At 39.8% G+C, this 22,010-nt stretch overlaps 1 protein-coding gene across 1 annotated transcript in view; it reads left to right on the forward strand.

Moving 5' to 3' along the window:
- The window catches only part of PLGRKT (plasminogen receptor with a C-terminal lysine), a gene marked incomplete at its 3' end in the record, with an annotated part of 54,300 nt that extends 48,510 nt beyond the window's left edge, over positions 1–5,790 (forward strand). Inside the window, exon 4 of the mRNA XM_084236134.1 lies at positions 5,669–5,790. Within this exon, the coding sequence (XP_084092260.1) occupies positions 5,669–5,790 (122 nt within the window). The remainder of the gene's footprint in view (positions 1–5,668) is intronic.
- Between the last annotated feature and the right edge of the window lie 16,220 nt (positions 5,791–22,010).

Here is a 22,010-nt window from a genome sequence, read left to right on the forward strand (position 1 = left end):
TGTACCATAGTTTTACATCCATGTTAGTGTTTGGAAAGTATAGGATTTACCCCTCAGGTACAGTCATCATAGCTCTCCCACCACCAAATCACCCATAGTCCTTCACCACAGGCCATTATGCTTTCTCCCCTTTGACCCCCCTCCCTCTATCTGTCTGATTTAGCAGAGTTGGTCACATCATTCTCAACTAGTACATGTCCAACATGTCATTGTTTCACTTTTGTCCTACTCATCAAATATAAATGAAAGCACCAGGCATTGCTCAGGTTGGAAGTATATTCTCTTACCAGCTGCAACCATAGGCTTGCTGTGAACATTAGAGTTCAGCAGAGCCTCCCTGGTGGCACAAGAGTTAAGCACCATACTATGAAGCAATCCGCAGCCTCTGCATCACGAGTTCGATCCCTGGCAGGCCAGGGAGCAACCCACATGGTGGAGTAGACCTCTCCTGGCTCGCCCACTGCTCCCCTCAGCAGTGTATTTCAGTCAGTCTGCCTGTTCTGTTTCCCAATCTGTCTCTGGTGAATCCTCTCAACCCCCACACCTCTGGCCTGTACCCCAGCTCTTGTATGCATAAATAAATAAATCTTTTTTAAAAAAAAGAGTTCAGCAAAAGTCATGAAAACATTTTGTGAGTCAAATTGGTGCACAATTTATGATAAAGTGTATTGCACATTTTATTATGTACCAATTGTGTGCTTCATATATGTCTTATAAGTAAGATTTATAATAAGCTTACAAATCTAATAAACATATATATATATACATACACACACATATACATAAAAATGTATTTTCCCTCACACCCTTTGGAGAGCTGGTTCTTAAATATTCACCAGCATCTGTCACAAAATCTTGACTTTTACTGCCCTAGAAAATAGCACTGTTGCCACAGAAACCATTCCTAATCCAGGAAAATAAAATTGCCGTGTAACATAGGACATCCATGTCTTCCAAATTCCCATCAACTAGCTGGGAGCTACATTCTCCTTAGGATCCTTGTGTCCCCACTTCTTGAGCCTTTTACTCAGAATATATTAGAAACCTCTATCCTAAGCCTTTATTTTGCCATCTTTTCTCTCCTGGACTATCGGCTTATCAAACCATCCTTTAAGCTTTGTGGAGACTGGTTCTGTATGGGAAAAGAAGCACAGACTCCTTTGCAGGTATTGGGAGTAGAGAAGATTGTAATTCTAAAATTTTCCATTTGAAAATGGAAATACATTTTCTACATAGAAACTGTTATAATGTCCTTTGGGGTTGGCACTTCTGGTATCATAGTCCAGCTCTATGGTGGTTTTTTTGCTGATGATTTAGAAATTGATTTATAGCATTACTATTATGAGAAAATATACTTTACCATTTATAGTAAAATCCATTTTAAGTTGGAAACTACACAACTGATTTACTAATGTTAAAATTCATTTCCATAACCTTAGTTTCACTTTACTCATCTCTGTATCATTATCACTATGTATCATTATCTATGTATCATTATCTATGTATCATTACTTATGTGGACATTAGAATTCTCAGTACCACATAAAAATTAATAAATAGTACTGAGAGATGCCAACTCTGTAACACAACATTCACTGGAACATATTACTAGTGGAGAACAAGTTTTTTGTGCTTTTTTTTTTTTAAAAAGATTTATTTATTTATTTATACAAGCACTGGGTATAGTCAGAAGCACGGGAGGGTGAAAGAACTCACCAGAGCCAGAGCGGGGAACAGAACAGGCAGACTGACGAAACACACTGCTGAGGGGAGCAGCGGGCGAGGCAGGAGAGGTCTGCGCACCACGTGGGACCCTCAATGGCAGCCCGGATCGAACCAGTGCTGCAGAGGCTGCGGGCAGCTTCACAGTCCAGCACTCAACCGCTGCGCCACCAGGCAAGGCCCAAGAACAAGTTTTGATAGGAACATTTTGTTGTTTTTTTTTGTGGGTTTTTTTTTTTTGATGAGTCACTTTTTTTTCCAAGTTTTTTTAACATTTATAATTTTTTACATTTTTAGACAATATTTGCTTCCCCCCACCCCCTCAGATTGAGTCCCCATAGAATTTCCTTCCCCAAGGCACCCATGCACCATCACCACAGTACCCTGTGCTCCTCCCTCTTTCCCTCTTACTCCTCTCCCTCCTCCTCCCCTGCAGTATGTCTCTGGTTTATAATTGTCTGTTTTTGCTTTGTTGCATTTTGCACTGTAATTTTTTTTTTTTTACACTGATGTCTTATTTGGTTCCCCTATATTCCTGTTATAAGTGAAACCATCAGATATTTTTCTTTTTCCTTCTGGCTATTTCACTGAGCATAATTCTTTTTTTTTTTTATAAATTTTATTGTTATATTCCCCATACAATTGCAGCCCCCCCATTCTGACCCCAATCCCTCCCCTCCCGCCCCCGCCCCCCTAAAAGTGTCTCTGGTTCATAGTTTTTTGTTGTTTTTGATTTTTGCTTTCTTATAGTTATTCATTTTCCTGGTCCCTTATTTAAGTTTTCTAGATTCCTGCTATGAGTGAGACCATCTGGTATTTTTCTTTTTCTTTTTGGGTTATTTCGCTGAGCATGATCCCTTCCAGCGCCATCCATGTTGCTGCAAATTGCATGTGTTTATCTTTTTTGAATGCTGAGTAATATTCCATGGTATATATGTACCACATCTTCTTGATCCAGTCATCTATTTTTGGGCATTTGGGTTGTTTCCAAAGCTTAGCTATTGTAAACAGTGCTGCTATAAACATAGGGGTGCAGGTGTTCTTTGGAATTGATGTTTCTGTGTCCTTTGGGTAAATACCTAGGAGTGGAATTGCTGGATCAGATGGAAGCTCTATGTTTAGTAGGTCCAGAAATCTCCACACAGCTCTCCACAGTGGTTGGACCAGTTTGCACTCCCACCAACAGTGCAGAAGAGTTCCTTTTTCTCCACACCCTCGCCAGCATTTGTTGTTGCTAGTTTTTTTAATATGCGCCATTCTCACTGGTGTGAAATGGTATCTCATGGTAGTTTTGATTTGCATTTCCCTGATGGCAAGTGATGTTGAACATTTTTTCATATGCCTGTTGGCCATTTGCATTTCCTCTTCAGAGAAGTTTCTTTTTAGCTCACTGAGCATAATTCTTTATAGCTCCATCCGTGTTGCTGTGAATGGCATGAGTTTATCTTTTTTTTTTAAAGATTTATTTATTTGTTTGTTTGTTTATACAAGCACTGGGTACAGTCAGAAACATGGGAGGGTGAGAGAATTCACCAGAGCCAGAGTGGGGAATAGAACAGGCAGATGGACAAAATACACTGCTGAGGGGAGCAGTGGGCAGCTGCGCGCCACGTGGGACTCTCGCTGGCGGCTGGGGGTCAAACCGGTGCTGCAGAGGCTGCAGGCAGCTTCGCAGCCCAGCGCTCAACCGCTGCGCCACCAGGGGAGGCCCGAGTTTATCTTTTTTGATTGCTGAATAATATTCCATTGTGTATATATACCACATCTTCTTGATCCAGTCATCTATGTTTGGGCATTTGGGTTGTTTCCAGGTTTTACCTTTTGTAAATAGTGCTACAATAATCATAGGTGTACAGGTGCTCTTTTGAATAACTGTTTTTGTGTCCTTTGGGTAGATCCCTAGTAATGGAATGGCTGGATGTATGGAAACTCCATTTTTAGTAGACTGAGGAACCTCCAGACAGCTTTCCACAGTTGTTGGACCAGTTTGCACTCCCATCAGCAATGTAGGAGAATTCCTTTTTCACCACATCCTCACCAACATTTGTTGTTCTTTGTTTTTTTGATATGTGCCAATCTTACTGGGGTAAGATGATATCTCAGTATGGTTTTGATTTGCATTTCCCTTATTATAAGGGATGTTGAATATTTTTTCATCTGCCTGTTGGCCATTTGCATTTCCTCTTTGGAGAAATGTTTTATAGGAACATTTTGACAGTATATATTTGAAATAATCCTGTTTCAGGTTCATCATAGTCTACAGAATATAAAATTTTAAACTTTCAAAGCATGGTGTGGGGATTTCCAGTAAAAAAATACACTTCAGAATCCACCAGGAAACTTACCATATTAGAAATTTAGGTTATAACAAATAACCTGTTAAGTTATGAGAATCTCAAGAAATACAATCCTTACTTGATTGAATTTATCATCATCCATTCTGGAAACACAATGAGAATTTGCCATATGCAAAGCACTCCCATGGAAACATCTAGTCCCTGGGAACATCAATAGTCTGCCTAATTTTACACTTTTATAATGCTTTTTACTTGCTATTTAAGACTAAGGGGGTGGGGGAAGAAAAGATAGTTGCAGATGGTTGAAATACTATTGCAATTTGAAAACTGTAGCCTGCCATGTTGGGCTTGGAGTGTAAACTATTTGTATAGCTGAAAAAAAGGCGTGCTTAAAAAAAAATTTATGTTCATTTCCAACGAAAGTTTATGGAATGTCAACAATGCATACTATAATATTTAAATTTTTGCTTTTAGCTGTCAATAATAAAATTTGAGAAATGCCTCTGGGTCCAAGAAATTACTAGTTGTTACTGAAAGCAGAATTGTGTATAAAAATGTGTATATATGTGCTTGTATATGTAATGACTAAAAAAACACTATTTTTTAAACATGTTTAACCTTTTATTTTTATTTATTTATTTATTTATTTTTATTTTTATATTCCCCATACAATTGCAACCCCCTTATTTTGACCCCAATCCCTCCCCTCCCGCCCCCTACCCCCCATAGAGTATCTCTGGTTCATAGTTTTTTGTTGATTTTGATTTTCACTTTCTTATAGTTATTCATTTTCCTGGTCCCTCATTTAAGTTTTCTAGATTCCTGCTATGAGTGAGACCATCCGGTATTTTTCTTTTTCTTTCTGGCTTATTTCGCTGAGCATGATCCCTTCCAGCGCCATCCATGTTGCTGCAAATTGCATGTGTTTATCTTTTTAGAATGCTGAGTAATATTCCATGGTATATATGTACCACATCTTCTTGATCCAGTCATCTATTTTTGGGCATTTGGGTTGTTTCCAAAGCTTAGCTATTGTAAATAGTGCTGCTATAAACATAGGGGTGCAGGTGTTCTTTGGAATTGATGTTTCTGTGTCCTTTGGGTAAATACCTAGGAGTGGAATTGCTGGATCATATGGAAGTTCTATGTTTAGTAGGTCCAGAAATCTCCACACAGCTCTCCATAGTATTTACAAGTGCTTTCAGGTCAAATATTAGCTTTCCTAAAATACTACAAGTTTTAGTAAAGTTTACTTTCTCTTATGCCACATGATATATTAAGAGGCAACAGGGAGAAGTATCTGGTTTCTCTACCCTGAACACCTTCAAACACAGCCAGTACTTATACTGACTTTTCTACAAGGAAAAAAAAAAGTATTACTGGGTCTTTCTCTTCTACTTATTAAAATGATGTTTATCTATCAAAACCTTTAACATCTGATTTTTCCCTCTGAGTCTTCAGGATTCTGTACTGTGTTTCCTTTCAGAAGTCACCTCTCCTAAGGGCAATGGGTAAAATACTTAACCTTGAAATTAAGGGGCATGCCTCCACATAGTTTTACAGCTTGTCCCTGGAACATAAAAATTAGACCTTCTTACAAAACATGGATGGCCCTTTTTTACCTTCTATATTTCTATACTTTATTTAAGGTGAAGCTGAGGACATACTGGAAACAGAAAAGAGAAAGCTACAGCTACCAGGAGGAATGATCACATTTGAAAGCCTTGAAGAAACCAGGAGGAAACAGAGTAAATTCTTCATAGATAAATGAAATCATGTTTACCCACCAAATCTCAAAACACAGAACTGCTGACTTGAATTATGGTTTTTACAATTTTTTAAATGTTCAAGAATTTTATATAATGAATTTTAAGATATTAAAGTATGAGTTTTTATTAATTATAAAATAAAATTTATAACATTTAATACAAAATCATGGAGATACTTTTAATAATTTTCAAATTTCCTGCTTACGTGTGCATTACAAATACCTAAAAATGAAATTGTAAAATTAATAAACTATATTATTTTTAATTCATGGAAACAAATGTCCTAATACTCTTATTTCTCTGCCACACTATCCTACTGAGAAAAGAGTATAGATTATGGGGAGTAGGGATGAGAAATGTCCTGGGGCAACTCCTACATAATTTCCCAAGTGTTTTTTAAAATGTGCAGATGGAGTCACTTATTGGCTAGGGCATCCAGTGTTAAGAAGACTACCTGAAGCTTGGCCAGCTTTGCTGATAGCTGAGTTTAGTCTTTTATCAGTTAAAGGGTGGAAAGCATCAACAATCCACTGAATGTTGCTCTATCATGTATATGATGATATTGTCATCCATAAAGCATATAAACTCCCATTATTGTTTACTTAGTTGACCCTAAGGGACTGTCCAGGTAGACAAAGGATATGGAAGAGTTTGACCTACTCTAGCATCATGGAAACTGGCAAGAATCTGAGGACAAGGAAGAACAATTTGGCCTTCAGGTGCAGGTTTGCTTCCATCCTGTAACAAATAGGACTTGGTAGTCATTTGAGCTTGTAGGGTGCTACCTATTGGCCTAATGGGCAGCTGGGTTTAGAAGGTCACAGGCTCAGAGTATATGAGAGACTCTTTCTGGAAGAAGCCATTAAGTGGCCAGCAACTGGTATTCTATTAAAGTGCAGGACCTAGAAAGACAAGTTGTTGCATCAGAAGCTCATGAGCAAGTACTGGCTAAATAAGTGGCTCAGAGTTTCCAGGAGATATGAGAAGAGGTTACTACCAAATAAGAATCATTTTGTAAGAACAAGTCAATAATTTGTTCAGTGAGTTTTAAAACCTTTATTGTTAGTTTCTATTTTTTTAATTAATAAATTGTTAGCTAAATGTTTTCCTGAACAATATGTGCAGAAATAATACTGCACTCCTTTCAAAAATAACATACCTATTTAATTAGAAGATGTCTATAGAAGTGAGATCCTAGTCCAGAGGTCAGTGATTAGTTGGTGTCTGTATGTATTCAGGTCATTTAGGCTATTATTTATTCTTTAGAATCCTGAAGCTAAAGTTTTTGTGGGTTCCACAATGTTTCCAAACAAATTTAAAAAATAATTTTAATGAAAGGGTGCACACAGGTAACAAAAACAAAATTAGACAAGTGGGACTACATCAAACTAAAAAGATTGTGCGCCACATTTGAAGTAATCAACAGTGAAAAAGGCAACCAATGGATGGGAGAAAATATTTGCAAATCATATTATCAATGAGGGGGATTAATTTTCAAAATATAATGGACTTGTACAACTCAACAGACAAAAAAATTCCCCCACTATCCCAATTCAAAAGTGGGTCAGCTACTTGAATATATATTTTCTGAAAACAAACAAATGGCCAGTATGTTTAAGAAAAACTGCTCCAGGGGCCTCCCTGGTGGCACAGCGGGTTGAGCGTAGCTCTGTGAAGCTGTCCACAGCCTCTGCAGCGCGTGTTCGATTCCTGGCCTGCCAGGGAGATTCCCACATGGCGTGGCAGACCTCTCCTGCCTTGCCCGCTGCTCCCCTCAGCAGTGTCTTCCATCCGTCTGCTCCCTGCTCTGTCACTGGTGAATTCTCTGATCCTCCTGCGCCTCTGACCTATACCCCCAGTTCTTGTATAAATAAATAAAAAAATCTTTAAAAAAAAAAAGAAAAGATGCTCCAAAGCACTAATCATTTAGGAAATGCAAATCAAAATCACAATCAGGTATCACTTCACGCTGTCAGGATGGTTCTTATTCAAAAAACAATATAGATTTTGATTTACAATGTTGCACACATGAAATATTTATGATGTCATAAAGCAATGTATCTTCAATATTATTTCTTTTTTAAAGGACTGGTGTCACTGAAAATCTGGAGAACTTGAAACCCTGTATACCATTGTTGGGAAACAAAATGATACCCGTCATGCCAGGATGGTCACAGAGCAGGTTTTCTAGGATCCGAGCAGACAGGCGGGTAAAGGAGGAGTCCTGGAGATCTCAGTGGCTTTTGCTTTTATTGAGCTTTACATGCATTGCAGCAACTAGATACATGGCACACAGGGGTGCCCAGGGGCCAAGAGGCCGGTAAGCCTCCAAGCCCCAAGCAAGCCTTTACTCTGGGCTTCTCTGGCCTCCTTTCTGGCCTTCGCTCTCCTGCCCCTTTCTCTCTTACTTGTCTTTTGCTTGGACCTCTCTGGGTAACTATCTCGATACTCTTCCCATGGCCCACTGACCTACACACGACAGCTTGCAACAATGTAACAACTACAGGTACCCCATCAGGCAGGGCAATCCTAATGGTAGGAGGGCAGAAAAGCCTGAAAACCATTTACCCTATAATACCATTACTGTAGAAAACAGTAGGGAGGTAAGTAAAAAAGAAAAAAAGGAATCATCTCATATGAGCCAGCAATTTCAGTTCCAAGTATTAATGCAAAACAATCTCAGGGTCTTGAAGAGACATTATTAATCCCACACTGATTGTTATTCACAATGGTCAAGAGATGGAAACAGCTTAAATATCTATCCACAGAGGAATGTATAAAGAAAATAAGGTATATACATACATGGAATATTACTAAGCTTGAAAAAAAGGGAATCCTCTACTATGTCACCACATGGGTGAAGCTGAAGGAGCTTAAGCTAAGTGAAAAAAGTCTGTCACAGAAGGACAAATATTGCATGATTCCATTTATAAGTAGCCAAAAGAGTCAATCTTATAGAAGTAAATAATAGAATAGTGGCTGCCAAAGACCAGAGGGAGAAATGAGGAGTTGCTAATCAACATGTATAAACTTCAATTATGCCACATGAATTGGTTAGAAATTGAATGTATAATATTGTACTTACACAAATAATCATGCTGCATTGGACACTTAAAAATATTTTAAGACAAATCTTTAAGTGCTCTTAACAAAAACAAAGAAGACAACTTGATTATATTTTGTGAAATTTCAGTAACCTCAACAGTATTTCCAAATAAAAAGCTTTTAAAATTATCACCAGAAAAAAAAAGTGCAAAAAACACCTATGGCGCAAGTCATGCAACTCATGCTGTCTGACAAAAGCCCAGGCATGGGGAAGATTCCTGAAAGGTCAGGACCGAACCTCAACAGCTGACTCCTGCTAGATTCTTCTTGTTTGTTGATGGCTGATTCTTCTGTATGTGACAATTGTTAATATATGCATTTAAAAAGTAAAACTGCTAGTGCTATGTGACCAAATACTAAATAGCTATTTGAGGACAACGGCACTTTGACACAAACAGTACATTTTGAAACAATTGGTATTTCTCTGCTTGGAGGCAGTGATTCAAATTTTGGTTTTACAATAACAAGTGATATGTCACACCTAAAAACTTCTGGGAACTAAAGGCTGTAAACATTCCCAGCCAAGTCTTTGATAGAGATTTGTGGTCTTTTAAGGCAAGGGCCATATGGAGAGGGAAATTCTTTTGCTTTGAAGTTAGAGATAGCAGTTAGTTGACAAGCAGTTAGTTGTGTTTTTTTATTTTTTTAATGATTAGCTATTTGTATTAAATTAGAATTATGTGATAGATTAGTTATGGGAATAGAAAATTTTTGATTTTTGCGGTAATTATGTTTTTTGATGTTTAAGATTTGGAATTTTCATAAAAATTTTGATTAATTAGTCATTTAGAGTTTATAAGGAAGTTAGCCTTTAGTCATATAAGTTTTGTTGTTTGCTGGTTTTAATATTAACAGAATATTTACTGGGTTGTGGAAAATAAAAGATTGTTATGAGGACGTTTTGTGCGGTAACTGTATTTACTTTTAGAACAAAGTGAAGTGATTATTATCACCTCAGCAAGAGATCATAAGACCCCAGGCTGTTCTTGAAAAAATGCCATGATTGATTAGTCTTTTACTTGAAAGTACACGCTTATGTACTCCCACGGTTTGCTTGAAATGTATAAAAAAAGACCCGCTGAGACCCTCAGCAAGAGATATTTGCACCTCAACCGAATGTCTGTGTCTCCTCATTCCCTCATCCCCTCAACCCTCCATTTCACCTATGCCTTCTCTTCCTGCAGGGACCCTGACATGACATTTAGCTGGAGCTGGCTTCCGGCACACCAATGAAAAAATGTAATAGAAACTACAGTTATTTGCTCTGGTTCATTAACTGGCTTTAAATATATAAAAAGGTACTATCAAGTTTGCTTTGAACTCAGTAAGGCCCCAATGAGGAAACATAAGTTAGAGCTAGGACAGTATTTCTCATGAGAGATTGCATTAAACTTAGGCTGTCTCTCACAGGAAAAATGCAAAGCTCTGGATACTAATAAATGGTATAAATTCCCATGTATCACTGCCACTTTAGAACTTGAATGAGAGACAGCATTAGGAGGAAATACAAAATGCTACAGTATTGTTTTTGTTGAAGACTGCTGTTGACTGAAAGGGGAAAAACTGAGACTTGGTACAGAAGTCACAGGAAGTGTGACAGCCTGAGGCCATTCCTGCCAGCATAAGGGGGCCTGTTTTTCACTGATCAGTATGCATCAGTGCTTACCCTGTGATCCACTTCCACACTTAGACTGATAGTTCATAGCCTCATTGCTTTCTCAATCCAAGAGTGACATCTTATTAATAAGTGAAAGCAACAGGTTTGCTATCCATGAAGAAGAGATAATCTAGATTTACAATATAATTTAAACTCAGCTGAGTTTGAGTTACACCATTTTACTGGGTCTCTCCATGTTGTTATTAAATCTTTTGAGTCTTTTTCTTGTATAAAAAACAAATAAACATCATTTGGTTTTGGAATTTTTTTGGAAGGGTGCTAAAACTCAAAATTGCATGACTAGTTCAGATGAAGTTAGGAAAGAGATTACATGACTGAAAGTTTTCTTGATATTAAGAAACAGGTCAATTTATTTTATTTCTTAGACTACACTACAAGAGACATGGAAGTAGCCAATGATGTTCCACTGACCTGAAGGACTTAAGGAAAATGTCAGCAGGTTCCTGCAGGTTCTCAGTACAGGACACAACCTGCATATTTGCCCATGCTGGCATGCTGTTTAGAACAGGCTTCCTTCCTAGGGAGCACCTAGAGCTTGCATAGCGCTTGGCCCACTACTATGGAACTAAAACCATACAATACATTAGTCAGTTCACATGCAGCACAACTGTTACTAATCTCTTCTTCAAGTCAGTGACATTTTGGTTCCTGTTCTTTTAATCCATTTCTTTATTTAATACTATTAATATGGAGTAAATACTCTGAGGAAAGTAGAGAAATTGTTAAATGGATATATGAAGGATGTCATTCTCTGCTATTTCTTCCCTATCAGATCAGTGAGAAATTCTAAATTTTAAACTTTATCTTGAAACAGTAATTTCCCATCATGCAATATTTCAGAGTTAAAATAATTTATAACTTTGCAAAGATTGCTATCATAACAGAAGTTGTTTAGTAATGGAAGAAAATACTGCCTAAAAAAAATTCATTAGGGCCTCCCGGTGGTGCAGTGGGTTGAGCGCAGAGCTGTGAAGCTGTCCGCAGCCTCTGCAGCGCCAGTTCAATCCTGGCCGGTTGGCGAGGGTCCCACCTGGCACGGCAGACCTCTCCTGTTGTGCCCACTGCTCCTCTCAGCAGTGTATTTTGGTCCTTTTACCTGTTCTGCTCCCTGCTCTGTCTCTGGTGGACTCTCTCACCCTCCTGAGCCTCTGGCCTGTACCCCAGCTCTTGTATAAAACTAAATAAATCTTTAAAAAAAAAAAAAAAGAAAGATTCATCAGAGGTCAGACAAGTGTTTTCCATGAGCAAGATGACTTCAGAGAAGTCAGGGAAAGTCAAAGTGCTGTGATGAAAGCAGGAAGGTGATTGGGGAAAGACAATGGAGTCTGAGGGTGTAAGCAGAACCACAGCAGTACTGAGTAATCTCAGCTGCCCAACTAAGTAAGCTGGCTGTTTACCAAAATTCTTGCTTACTTTGATTGAATGTTGAGGTAATGCTTTTCCTTTTTGGCTATGCAGAATGTTATTGTTCACCTGATGTTCCTTGACATAAATATTCTTTCTTCCTCTGTCCCTTTCTTTAAACTTGAAAATCATGCCATCCTCCACCCACCAAGATGCAGAAACTTCAAATTAGATCTGATTCTTTTCAGTAGTTTGCCATGAAGCTGGAGTGAACTTTGTCTGAGATTCAACTATTACTGAGGGAGCTACAACCATCTATATTAAAGGATGAAATTCTTAATTTTGAAGAATTTAAATCTTCTTACCAGACCAAATGCGGCAGAGGACAATGAAAAAATGATAGTCTTTTAGAAATAAGCAACTGGGTGTGCCATAAACATTCCGGAAAAAGGAGGCAGTTCCATGGTACAATCTGTTCGAAGTGTTGTATTTATGGTTGTACCAGATGAAAGATTACTAGATGCTGCTGAGATAAAGCTAATTGTGCATTTCTCATCTAATGTTCACATGTATTCTCAATGACACATTCACATATATTCATGATGATGTCACCCCACTGATGATTAGGATATGAAAAATCATATTAGCATTTGGGTTTTTCACTTGTGCAAAAAATATTTTTGGCATTACTGTATTTTCTGCTAATAAAACTTTTCATACTGAGGGGGAAAATCCATTTACAAGAGCAGATATAGAAAGAATCACCAAATGGACTTTTAATTGATCTTAAAAGATTTTTTCTTATTGAAATAATATTAATTGCAAGCAATCAAATGGGACATTAAATCTAGTTAATTTAGTTGGAGCCATATAAACTCAAGTATATTTCAAAGTGGAGTTCTACACTTAGTTTACTAGAGTATTCTAAAATACTCTAAAGTTAATGAAGTGTTTAAGAGGCAAATGAATAACCACATAGAGAGAACAGACAACTCAATGTCATATGACCAAGAATTGGTTTAGCAAGAGAACCTACTTCATTTGTACTGTTTTAGATCTGAAAGCAATCTATAGACAATATATGTAAAATGATATGAAAGCTTGTAGAATAGGAAGCTAAGATGGTTTTCAGTTTATTTTTATTGGTTTTTAAAGCTGTTTTTTTTTTTAAAGCTTTATTTATTCATGCATACAAGAACTGGGGCACAGGCCAGAGGTGCGGGAGGGCAAGAGAACTCACCAGAGACAGAGCGGGGAGCAGAACAGGCAGAATGACTGAAAACACTGCTGAGGGGAGCAGTGGGCAAGACAGGAGAGGTCTGCTGAGCCAAGTGGGATTCTCACCAGCTGGCCGGGATCAAACCCACGCTGCAGAGGCTGCGGACAGCTTCACAGTGCGGCGCTCAATCGCCTGCTCCACCAAGGGAGGGCCCTAAGATGGTTTTCATTTTAGTAGTCAATTCCTTTGACTTACAATTCCTTTGACTTAAAATACATACAGTTTTAGGCAGCATTTCTAGAAAAATGCACTTCAAGAGAACATTAATCTCCATTAAATGCCAGGAAACAATATTTAATGGAATAAGTCAGTAACTGCCATATTTCAGACTCCCAGATATGGTAAATCATTACCAGGCAACTAAGGTTTATTTATTCCTTACCAAAGGCCATCTTCTTCCATGGCTGCAATACCTCAGAGGCCATAAGAGACCTTAGTTAAAACCAGGAAGAGAGCTATTTGATATGGAAATTCCAAACCAGGAGAGCTAATGGGGTTTGGATGTTGGGGTTCAATGAGTGAATGGGGTCCTTGGGTTCTCTCTGAGAATGGATTCAGAGAGTCTTCCATTCAGTGGCACTCTGCAAGTAGCTAAGGAAAAAGATGTTCGCATAGACACAAACAGGCAAAGGTTGCATTTTATAAGGTCAAGTATATTAGGAAAAGGTTAAAGAAGAGGAGACAGGACAGACACAGGTGGTCAGTCTTGGGAAAAGCCAGCCTCTTTCCACGGTAGGAGTCCTTCAATTATGTTCTATGGGGGGTGGGGGGATTCATTCTTCTGTGAAAATCTATTGTGAACTCTATCACTTCCAAGATCTCTTTGGGTTAATCTGTAAGGACTGGTGTTTCTTTGTAATGATGGACAATTATCCATAAACCCGCCTATAGATTTTGATCCGGGCCTACAGATTTCCTTATCAATCTGTGTCTAAAGATTTTCCATTGGCATTTGAAAGACTTGTTAATCATTTCTACCTCCACCTTTAGTTTTTGGCCTTGTGAAGCTTCCATACTAAATTTTCTACTCTAAGCACCATCAGAACTAGGGCTGTGACCAGGAAACTCATGGCCCTGACAGGACAGAGAGGCACCCCTGGACACAAAAAGCAACTCCCCAGAACCTACCCTTGTCCACGTCCTCCATCACCTCCTCCACAAAGGTCCCGGAGACAAGGCTCCTGGCCCAGGAAACTGCATTCACTACCTCTGATGATCTGGTAACTTTTAAAGTGGTACAAGACAATCTGCAGTTATCCACCTACTGTTAATACACTCATAATCAGTTAACATCTTTAAGATACTTAATCCTCATGCTAGTAAAGACACCCTAAAACTTTCATGAGAAACTGATAATTCTATGCTTAACTGACTTCTCAAATAAAACATGTACCCTGTTGATAGAGTTCTCAGTTAGGATTGTGTTCTCTCTGCATACCAGTAAGCCCTGCTTATCACCTTAATGGTGGCTGCAGCTTCCACCTACCTTACTAATCAGTTGTGTTTAGCATAGAGGCTTCCTCCTATGATCCTATCACCTATTCCCAGTGTACATTTCAGGCAGGAAAAATACTCAAGCCATTGTATACTTACAAGTTAGCAAGAGCTTAAGTTTTTATTGTAAAGGTAGACATGTTCATTACACTAAATTATAGCAATCAAAATAAAGTTGTGATCACCCTTGTTCCCACAACCCAGAGTTTTACAACATAAATATTTGCTGAATAAACTTCTAAGAAAAGCAAAGGTTTGCCAGAAATCTCCACAAGTATGCTTATGTCACACTGGCCAGAACTATGAAACAGATACTGCTACTTACAAAAGACATGGGAAATGTTGCTAGTGCTTACAGCCTAGAGAATGAAGAGAGACAAGGGAAAGGATCCGAGGGATATAGTGGGACAGAAGAGGCCTTGGAATCCAACAGACATAGGTAGGAATGCCAACTCCAGCACCTGCCAATGTGTGTGCATGGCACATTTGGTTTTTCTCTTTAAAAAAGCTTCCTTGTTATATTATTGTTGTTTAGGAACATGAATGCCTTTTCCCAGAGTTCTTTAGTTCCTCCATTAATTCTTTGATCTCCTGCATTTCTTTTACTTCCCTCTTTAGGGACTCAATTTCATTCTTCTGACCATTGTTTTCCCTCTTTAGGGACTCAATTTCCTTCTTCTGATCTATCACTTTTTTAATCATGGCAATTTTAAATTCTCTTTCTGAAAGGCTCAGAAGTTCTTCCAAGTTGCTGTCGTTGCAATCTGGGGAGTGGTTTTCTTTTTGTGGTGTGCTTCTTTCCTGAGGAGTTGTTAGGTTGCGTGTGGTTCTTCTACTCCCTACTGTCTGTTTTCTAATTTGTCGTATGCGTTGGGACACTGTGTTGCTTGGACTGGTTGGCATCTTGGGTGAACTTCTCCGCTCCCCTCTGGCTCCTCCAGGAGCCATCTCTGGCTTCTGGGGGAGCTTTCTGCTGGTTTTAGGCAGTTTTTACTGAAGAAATGTCCCTGTTCTAAAATGGCGAAGCGGGATGCAGTCCCTGCGCCTCCGGTTTCAGGCACACTCTTCTGCGCACCCGGTCTGCCCCAGACGTGGGTGCCTGCTCCCTCTGTGGGCTCAGACTGCTGGTCGGAAGGGGCCTGGCGTGGGCTAACTTCCCGGCTGGCCACTGGGTCCTCCAGAAGCCTTCTGCCCTTTTCAAGCAGTCTTAAGAAATTTCCTGTTCCAAAAAGAAAAAGAAAAATACCGGATGGTCTCACTCATAGCAGGGATCTAGAAAACTTAAATAAGGGACCAGGAAAATGAATAACTATAAGAAAGTGAAAATCAAAATCAACAAAAACTATGAACCAGAGACACTTTTTGGGGGGTGGGGGGCGGGAGGGGAGGGATTGGGGTCAGAATGGGGGGATTGCAATTGTATGGGGAATATAAAAATAAAATTTATTAATTAAAAAAAAAAAGAAAGAAATTTCCTGTTCTATGGGGTGTTAGTGACTTTTTTTTCTGGTCGCTAGGTGGCGCCAGAGATCTCTCCTATTGTCCTTGGGGGGCTGTTTTTCGCCTCCCCCCACCCCGTGGGACAGGAAACAGAGCGGGAATGGTAGGGTAAACCTTAACAGCTTTGGGGTGCTGTGTCTGCCTTGTGCCCCACCGTCGTGGAGAACCCACGCCCCGAATTTTCGTGCCCCGGGTCTCAGTTCAAAGCCCTCAGTTCCAGGACGCGGGCTGTAGCCCGGTTCAGTGGCGCGGGAATGGCGCCTTTTGCACCGCTCCCGTGCCTGGGCGCTTGGTTCCTGCTCACTCAGTGAGGGACTTTCACCCCCGTGAGGGCCTCCGCGCGTCTCCCCGCAAGCCTAGGTCGCAGGCGCGGGGACCTGGGCAGCCGCGATCCAGGTCTGCATTTGCTTTTCAAGCGCGCCAAGCGTGCTGCTTTTCCGCGCCAGCTTACCGGCAGCCCGGGCTGTGTGCGCGTCTCCCGGGGTCTTTGTTCTTCTCTAATGGCGCCCGGAGCAGTTCGCTCACCGCCGCGGCGAATCCTGCAGGGTTCGCCTCAGCTCCCGTTCACGGGGTGTGGTGGCTGCAATAGTTCCTTTCCACTCACAGTCCCGCTTGCTGCGTCGTTTGTTCTTGTTGGCCGTTTTGGTTTGTTGTTTCCCTCCTCTCTGCCGGTCGGAGAGTGCCGCCTCTGTGGGCGGGGGAGGGGAGCAGGGTTCTGCGCTTCCCTCCCTTCTGGTCCTCTTTTATGGCCACTTTCTTCTTCGGGTAGTTTGCTGGAGTCACCCGTTTATCTTCCGTGTCCCAGTTCTCACTGGGACCTGCCGCTTTTCCTCCCTATTAACTTTTTTTAATGGGAGATCTTACTCCCAGCGTCTCCTCGCCGCCATGTTGCTCCGCCCCCTCCCTTTCTCATTTGCATGAATGCCTTTTGATTTGCCAATAAACTAAAGGCACAGACTTGCCTATGCCCTTAACAGTGGTAAGCCACATCTGCACATGTGCTTTCCAACATTTACTAGACAAGTTAATTGAACTAATTTGCTTTATTTCTCTGTAGAGGACAAGAACACCCACTTCACTGGACAGATATACCACCTGTATAAGATCACCTAGGCAAAGAGAAAAGCAAACCTCCTGTTGGAAATTTATATGGCAAAAAAGTAGTTGCCTTGGAGGACAATCTTGCTTGAGTATTTGGAGAGTAATTTGCAAATGTAAAAGGATAAGGAACAGTAGATAGTCAAGTGTAGGAAAAGCAGAAAGGATGACACTGGCTGGGGGGCAGGTGGTTTAGGGTGGCAGGGGATAGAGGTGGTGACTCCAAGAGGGTTTGGAAAGGGTGGAGCTTGGACCATTGAATGAAGTTCTAAATGGGAGCACAAGCCTATAAAAGCTTGTAGAGGCAGACAGGGAAAGCAGCCTGAAGCCCAGGACTGGTAAACAGGCTGGGGACCCTAGGTCACACAGCTCTAATCTCCAGAGAAAAGCTGAAACGCCTGGACAAGAGACACCTGGTCCAAGATGCAGGCTCAGTCCTTATACCACCTGCTAGAATCTGGCAGATACTGATCCAGAATCCCAGTGAGGCTCCAGGATACTGGTACTATCCTGAAAATGTATGGGGACACAATTATATCCGTTTTGTAATGAAAGCTTGTGCCGCTGCACAACAGAAGAGGAAGGAGAGAGAATTAAATCCTGGAAAGAAATTGGGACCCTCTGCAGTTGAGAAATCTAGTTTCCATTACTCTTCACTTTTCACTGGTTGTGGTCTGACTGCACCCAGTCAGAATTGTGACACCCAGGTATGGCTCCAGGGTTCCCTGGCTGACTATATTCAACAAGAGCTGCTGTGACAGAAGAATATGGGTTTTTCCCTCATAATTTGCTTTCCAATAAGGTCCTCACCAGCGGTCTCACACAAAGAAGAGAAAGCTGACTGAACACCAAATAGCTACACCTAAAATTCACAGGGTGCTCTTCAATATCTGCAGCCAGACAGACAGAACTGGGGAAAAAGTGTGTAGGGGGTGTTAAGTGTCGCTTGGTGGGGACAAACAGAGGAATGAAGGCTGCCAAAAACCAGGTGGAGGTAGGAAACTCTCTGAATGCCTCAAGGTCTGTGGGCCAGACAGCAGGGATGCTGGATGGTAGGACAACTAGATAGGGCATTTCTACTTGAGGAGGCAGCAAGGAGGAGTGAGTCTTTATCAAGTGTGTTTGCACAGAAGGACATGAGGCAGAATTCAGAAACCTCTGCTAGGTAACTGTGTGGTAAACTGGAAGAGTCTTAGATTTAAAGACTCCTTGGAGGAGGAGGAAGGGAGGAGGGAAGTCTGGCTTTCCTGTACTCCAAAAAATGCTTCCGCCTTTACCTTAATTTTAATTTATTTGTGTACTTCCCCAGAGGAGAGGGCCTAGCTTCCCACTCTTTGAATTGGGTCTTGGAGTTCATTTGTGTGAGAGGGGCTTGAGGAGAAAGAAAAGGGCCTGAATACATACCAGAGAACTAGAAGGGAGTCAAGGTAAGTTTGCCTTTTAGAAAAATTCCACTGATAATATGACTGACACTTAAAACCTTTGGAAGCTGCAATGGATTTTCTTAAAAAGTCAGATTTCAGAATGATGATTTCAGATTTGAGAATGATTCCTCAAATCTGGAATGCTTTTGAAAAATAGATGTAAAGCAGTTATAAAGAAATTAAGTAGCAAGGGGAACTTTCACAGTTAGGCAAATGTAAAATGCAGTGGGTCACAATTAAATTTTGATAAGGGAAACACAATTGTGAATATTAAGTGTTCTGTGTTTAATTGCATATATCAATTATGATCAACCACAACTATATAATATAGGCTATATGTGAATGATGTATGTATCAAGTGACTGTAACCTCATATAAAGTCATTGTGCACATCACAAGCATTTACTTCCCCTTCGTGGGTCTCAAACATGATTGTGATTTACTTTACTTGTTGGTCAGCCATTGATTTATGCAAGATATACACAATTTTTATAAGATGAATTCAAGAGCACCACAGGGTCTAGAAATTTAATGATTCAAAGTAGGGAAAGGCAGAGTTAAGGGATACAGTGGGACAGAAGAGGACTCGGAATCCAACAGACATAGGTAGGAATGCCAACACACAGGCTAATGTGTGTGTACTAGGTCAGAATTAAATTTTAATAAGGGAAACACAATTGTGAAAAAATAAGTGTTTTATATTAAATAACATTCATGTTTGGAGTCTTTTTTGGTACTAAAACTTAAAATTGCATAAGGATTATACGTGAAGTTAAGGAGAGAGTTTACATGACTGAAAGTTTTCTTTTTTTTTTTTTTAAGATTTATTTATTTATGCATATAAGAGCCAGGGTGTAGGATCCACCCCAGGGGTGTAAGATGTAAGAGGATTCACCAGAGACAGAATGGGGAGCAGAACAGGCAGACCTACTGAAATACACTGCTGAGGGGAGCAGTGAGTGAGACAGGAATGGTCTGCTGAGCCACGTGGGTCAGCTTCCTGGCCAGGAGCTACAAGGGCTGCCTATAGCTTCATAGCGCTGACTTAACCTCTTGTGCCACCAAGGAGGCCCCTGAAAGTTTCTTGAGGTTAAGGAACATAGGTCAATTTATTTATATCCCTTAGACCACACTACAAGAGATATGGAAGCAGTCAACGATGTCACTGACCTGAAGAACTTAAGGAAAATGTCAGCGGGTTCCTGCAGGTTCTCAGCACAGGACACAACCTGCATATTTGCCCATGCTGGCATGCTGTTTAGAACAGGCTTCCTTCCTAGGGAGCACCCAGAGCTTGCATAGCGCTTGGCCCACTGCTATGGAACTAAAACCATACAAAGTACATTAGTCAGTTCACATGCAGCACAACTGATACTAATCGCTTCTTCAAGTCAGTGACATTTTGGTTCCTGTTCTTTTAACCCATTTCTTTATTTAACACTAGTAATATGGACTAAATACCCTGAGGAAAACAGAGAAATGGATGCATGAGGGGTGTCGTCTTCTCTATTTCCTATCTATTAGATCATATCAGTCAGAAACTCAAAATTTTAAACTTTATTCTGAAGCATAATTTGCCACTATAGAACATTTCAGAATTAAAAATAACCCATATACTTTGCAAAACTTGCTGTCATAACACAGAGCTTGTTTAGTAATGGAAAAAAATTACTGGCTAAGAAAAATTCATCAGCGGTCAGACAAGTGTTTTCCATGAGCAAGATGATTTCAGAGAAGTCAGGGAAAATCAAAGTGCTGTGATGAAACAGGAAGGTGACTGAGGAAAGACATTGGAGTCTGAGGGTGTAAGCAGAACCATAGCAGTGCTTAGTAATCTCAGCTGCCCAACTAAGTAAGCTGGCTGTTCAGCGATCAGAATTCTTGCCTGCTCTGATTGGATGTTGAGGCAATGCTTTTCCTTTTTGGCTATGCAGAATGTTATTGTTTTCCTGATGTTCCTTGACATAAATATTCTTTCTTCCTCTGTCCCTTTCTTTAAACTTGAAAATCATGCCATCCTCCATCCACCAAGATGAAGGAACCTTAAACAGGATATTGGAATCTGATCCTATTTTGCTAGAGGAGATGGAGTCCACCCTGCCTGAGAGTCAATCATCACTGAGGGAGCTACAACAATCTGCATTAAAGGATGCAAGTCTTAATTCTGAAGAACCTAAGAAAAATCTCACAACCATACTAAATGAAGGAGAAGACAAAAAAAAAAACAATAGTCTCCCAGAATTAAACAACTCGGTCTTTGATAAAGTGGTCTATACATCCTGGTTAGTTCCTGTGGGAGTGCGTACAAGGTGTTGTAGAGACGGTTGTGCCAGACTACAGGTTATTAGATACTGCTGAGATGAAGGTAATTGTGCATTACTCATGTAATGTTCACATGTACTCTCAATGACACGTTCATGACCATCTGTCACCCCATTGATGATTAGGATATGAAAAATTATATTGGCATTTGGGCTTTTTACTTGTGCAAGAAAATATTCCTGGCATTACTGTACTTTCTGCTAAAAGGGCTTTTCATACTGAAGGGACTTCTGCCTTTTTCATTAAAATTATAATTATGTTATTGTTATCAGTGCTGCTAACTTAAAGTCACAATAAAATATCATTTTAATCATACACAACAACTCAAGAAAAAATTTAAAAATAGGTATGCCTAGCAAAATGCTATTCTTGTGGTAGTGAGAATGAAAAACTCTATTATTGAAATCTGTATTTGATAAATTAAAATATTCCCCCACTCTTTTTCCTCCAGCCTAAATTCCCAAAATCATTTCATGGCTCAATATTAAGAAAACTATTTTAGTAGCAAATGAAATAAGTAAAAATAACATACACAGTATTTAACGCTAGGTACATTAATTAGACCAAAATATTTTTGTTGATATTAACTGTTAAAGCAGATATAGAAATAACCATCAAATGGAATTCTGATTTATCTTAAAAGATTTTTTCTTATTGAAATAATATTAATTGTGAACAATCAAATGGGACATTGAATCAAGTTAATTTAGTTGGAGCCACATGAACTCAAGTATATTCAAACTGGAGTTCTTCATTTAGTTCTATTATCTATGATTCTCTAAAGTTAACCACATAGAGAGGAGAATAGACAACTCAGTTTCATGTTACCCAAGAACTGACCTGGGCCTATAGATTTTCCACCACTCACCTGGGCCTATAGATTTTCCCTATCAATCTGTGCTTTAGGATTTTTCCATAGTCAGTTTAACAACTTGTTTTAATAGAACTACACATGCTATCATTTGACAATGATGAGCA

Source organism: Talpa europaea (genome assembly GCF_964194135.1).
Source record: "Talpa europaea genome assembly, chromosome: 7".
Lineage (NCBI taxonomy): Eukaryota > Metazoa > Chordata > Mammalia > Eulipotyphla > Talpidae > Talpa > Talpa europaea.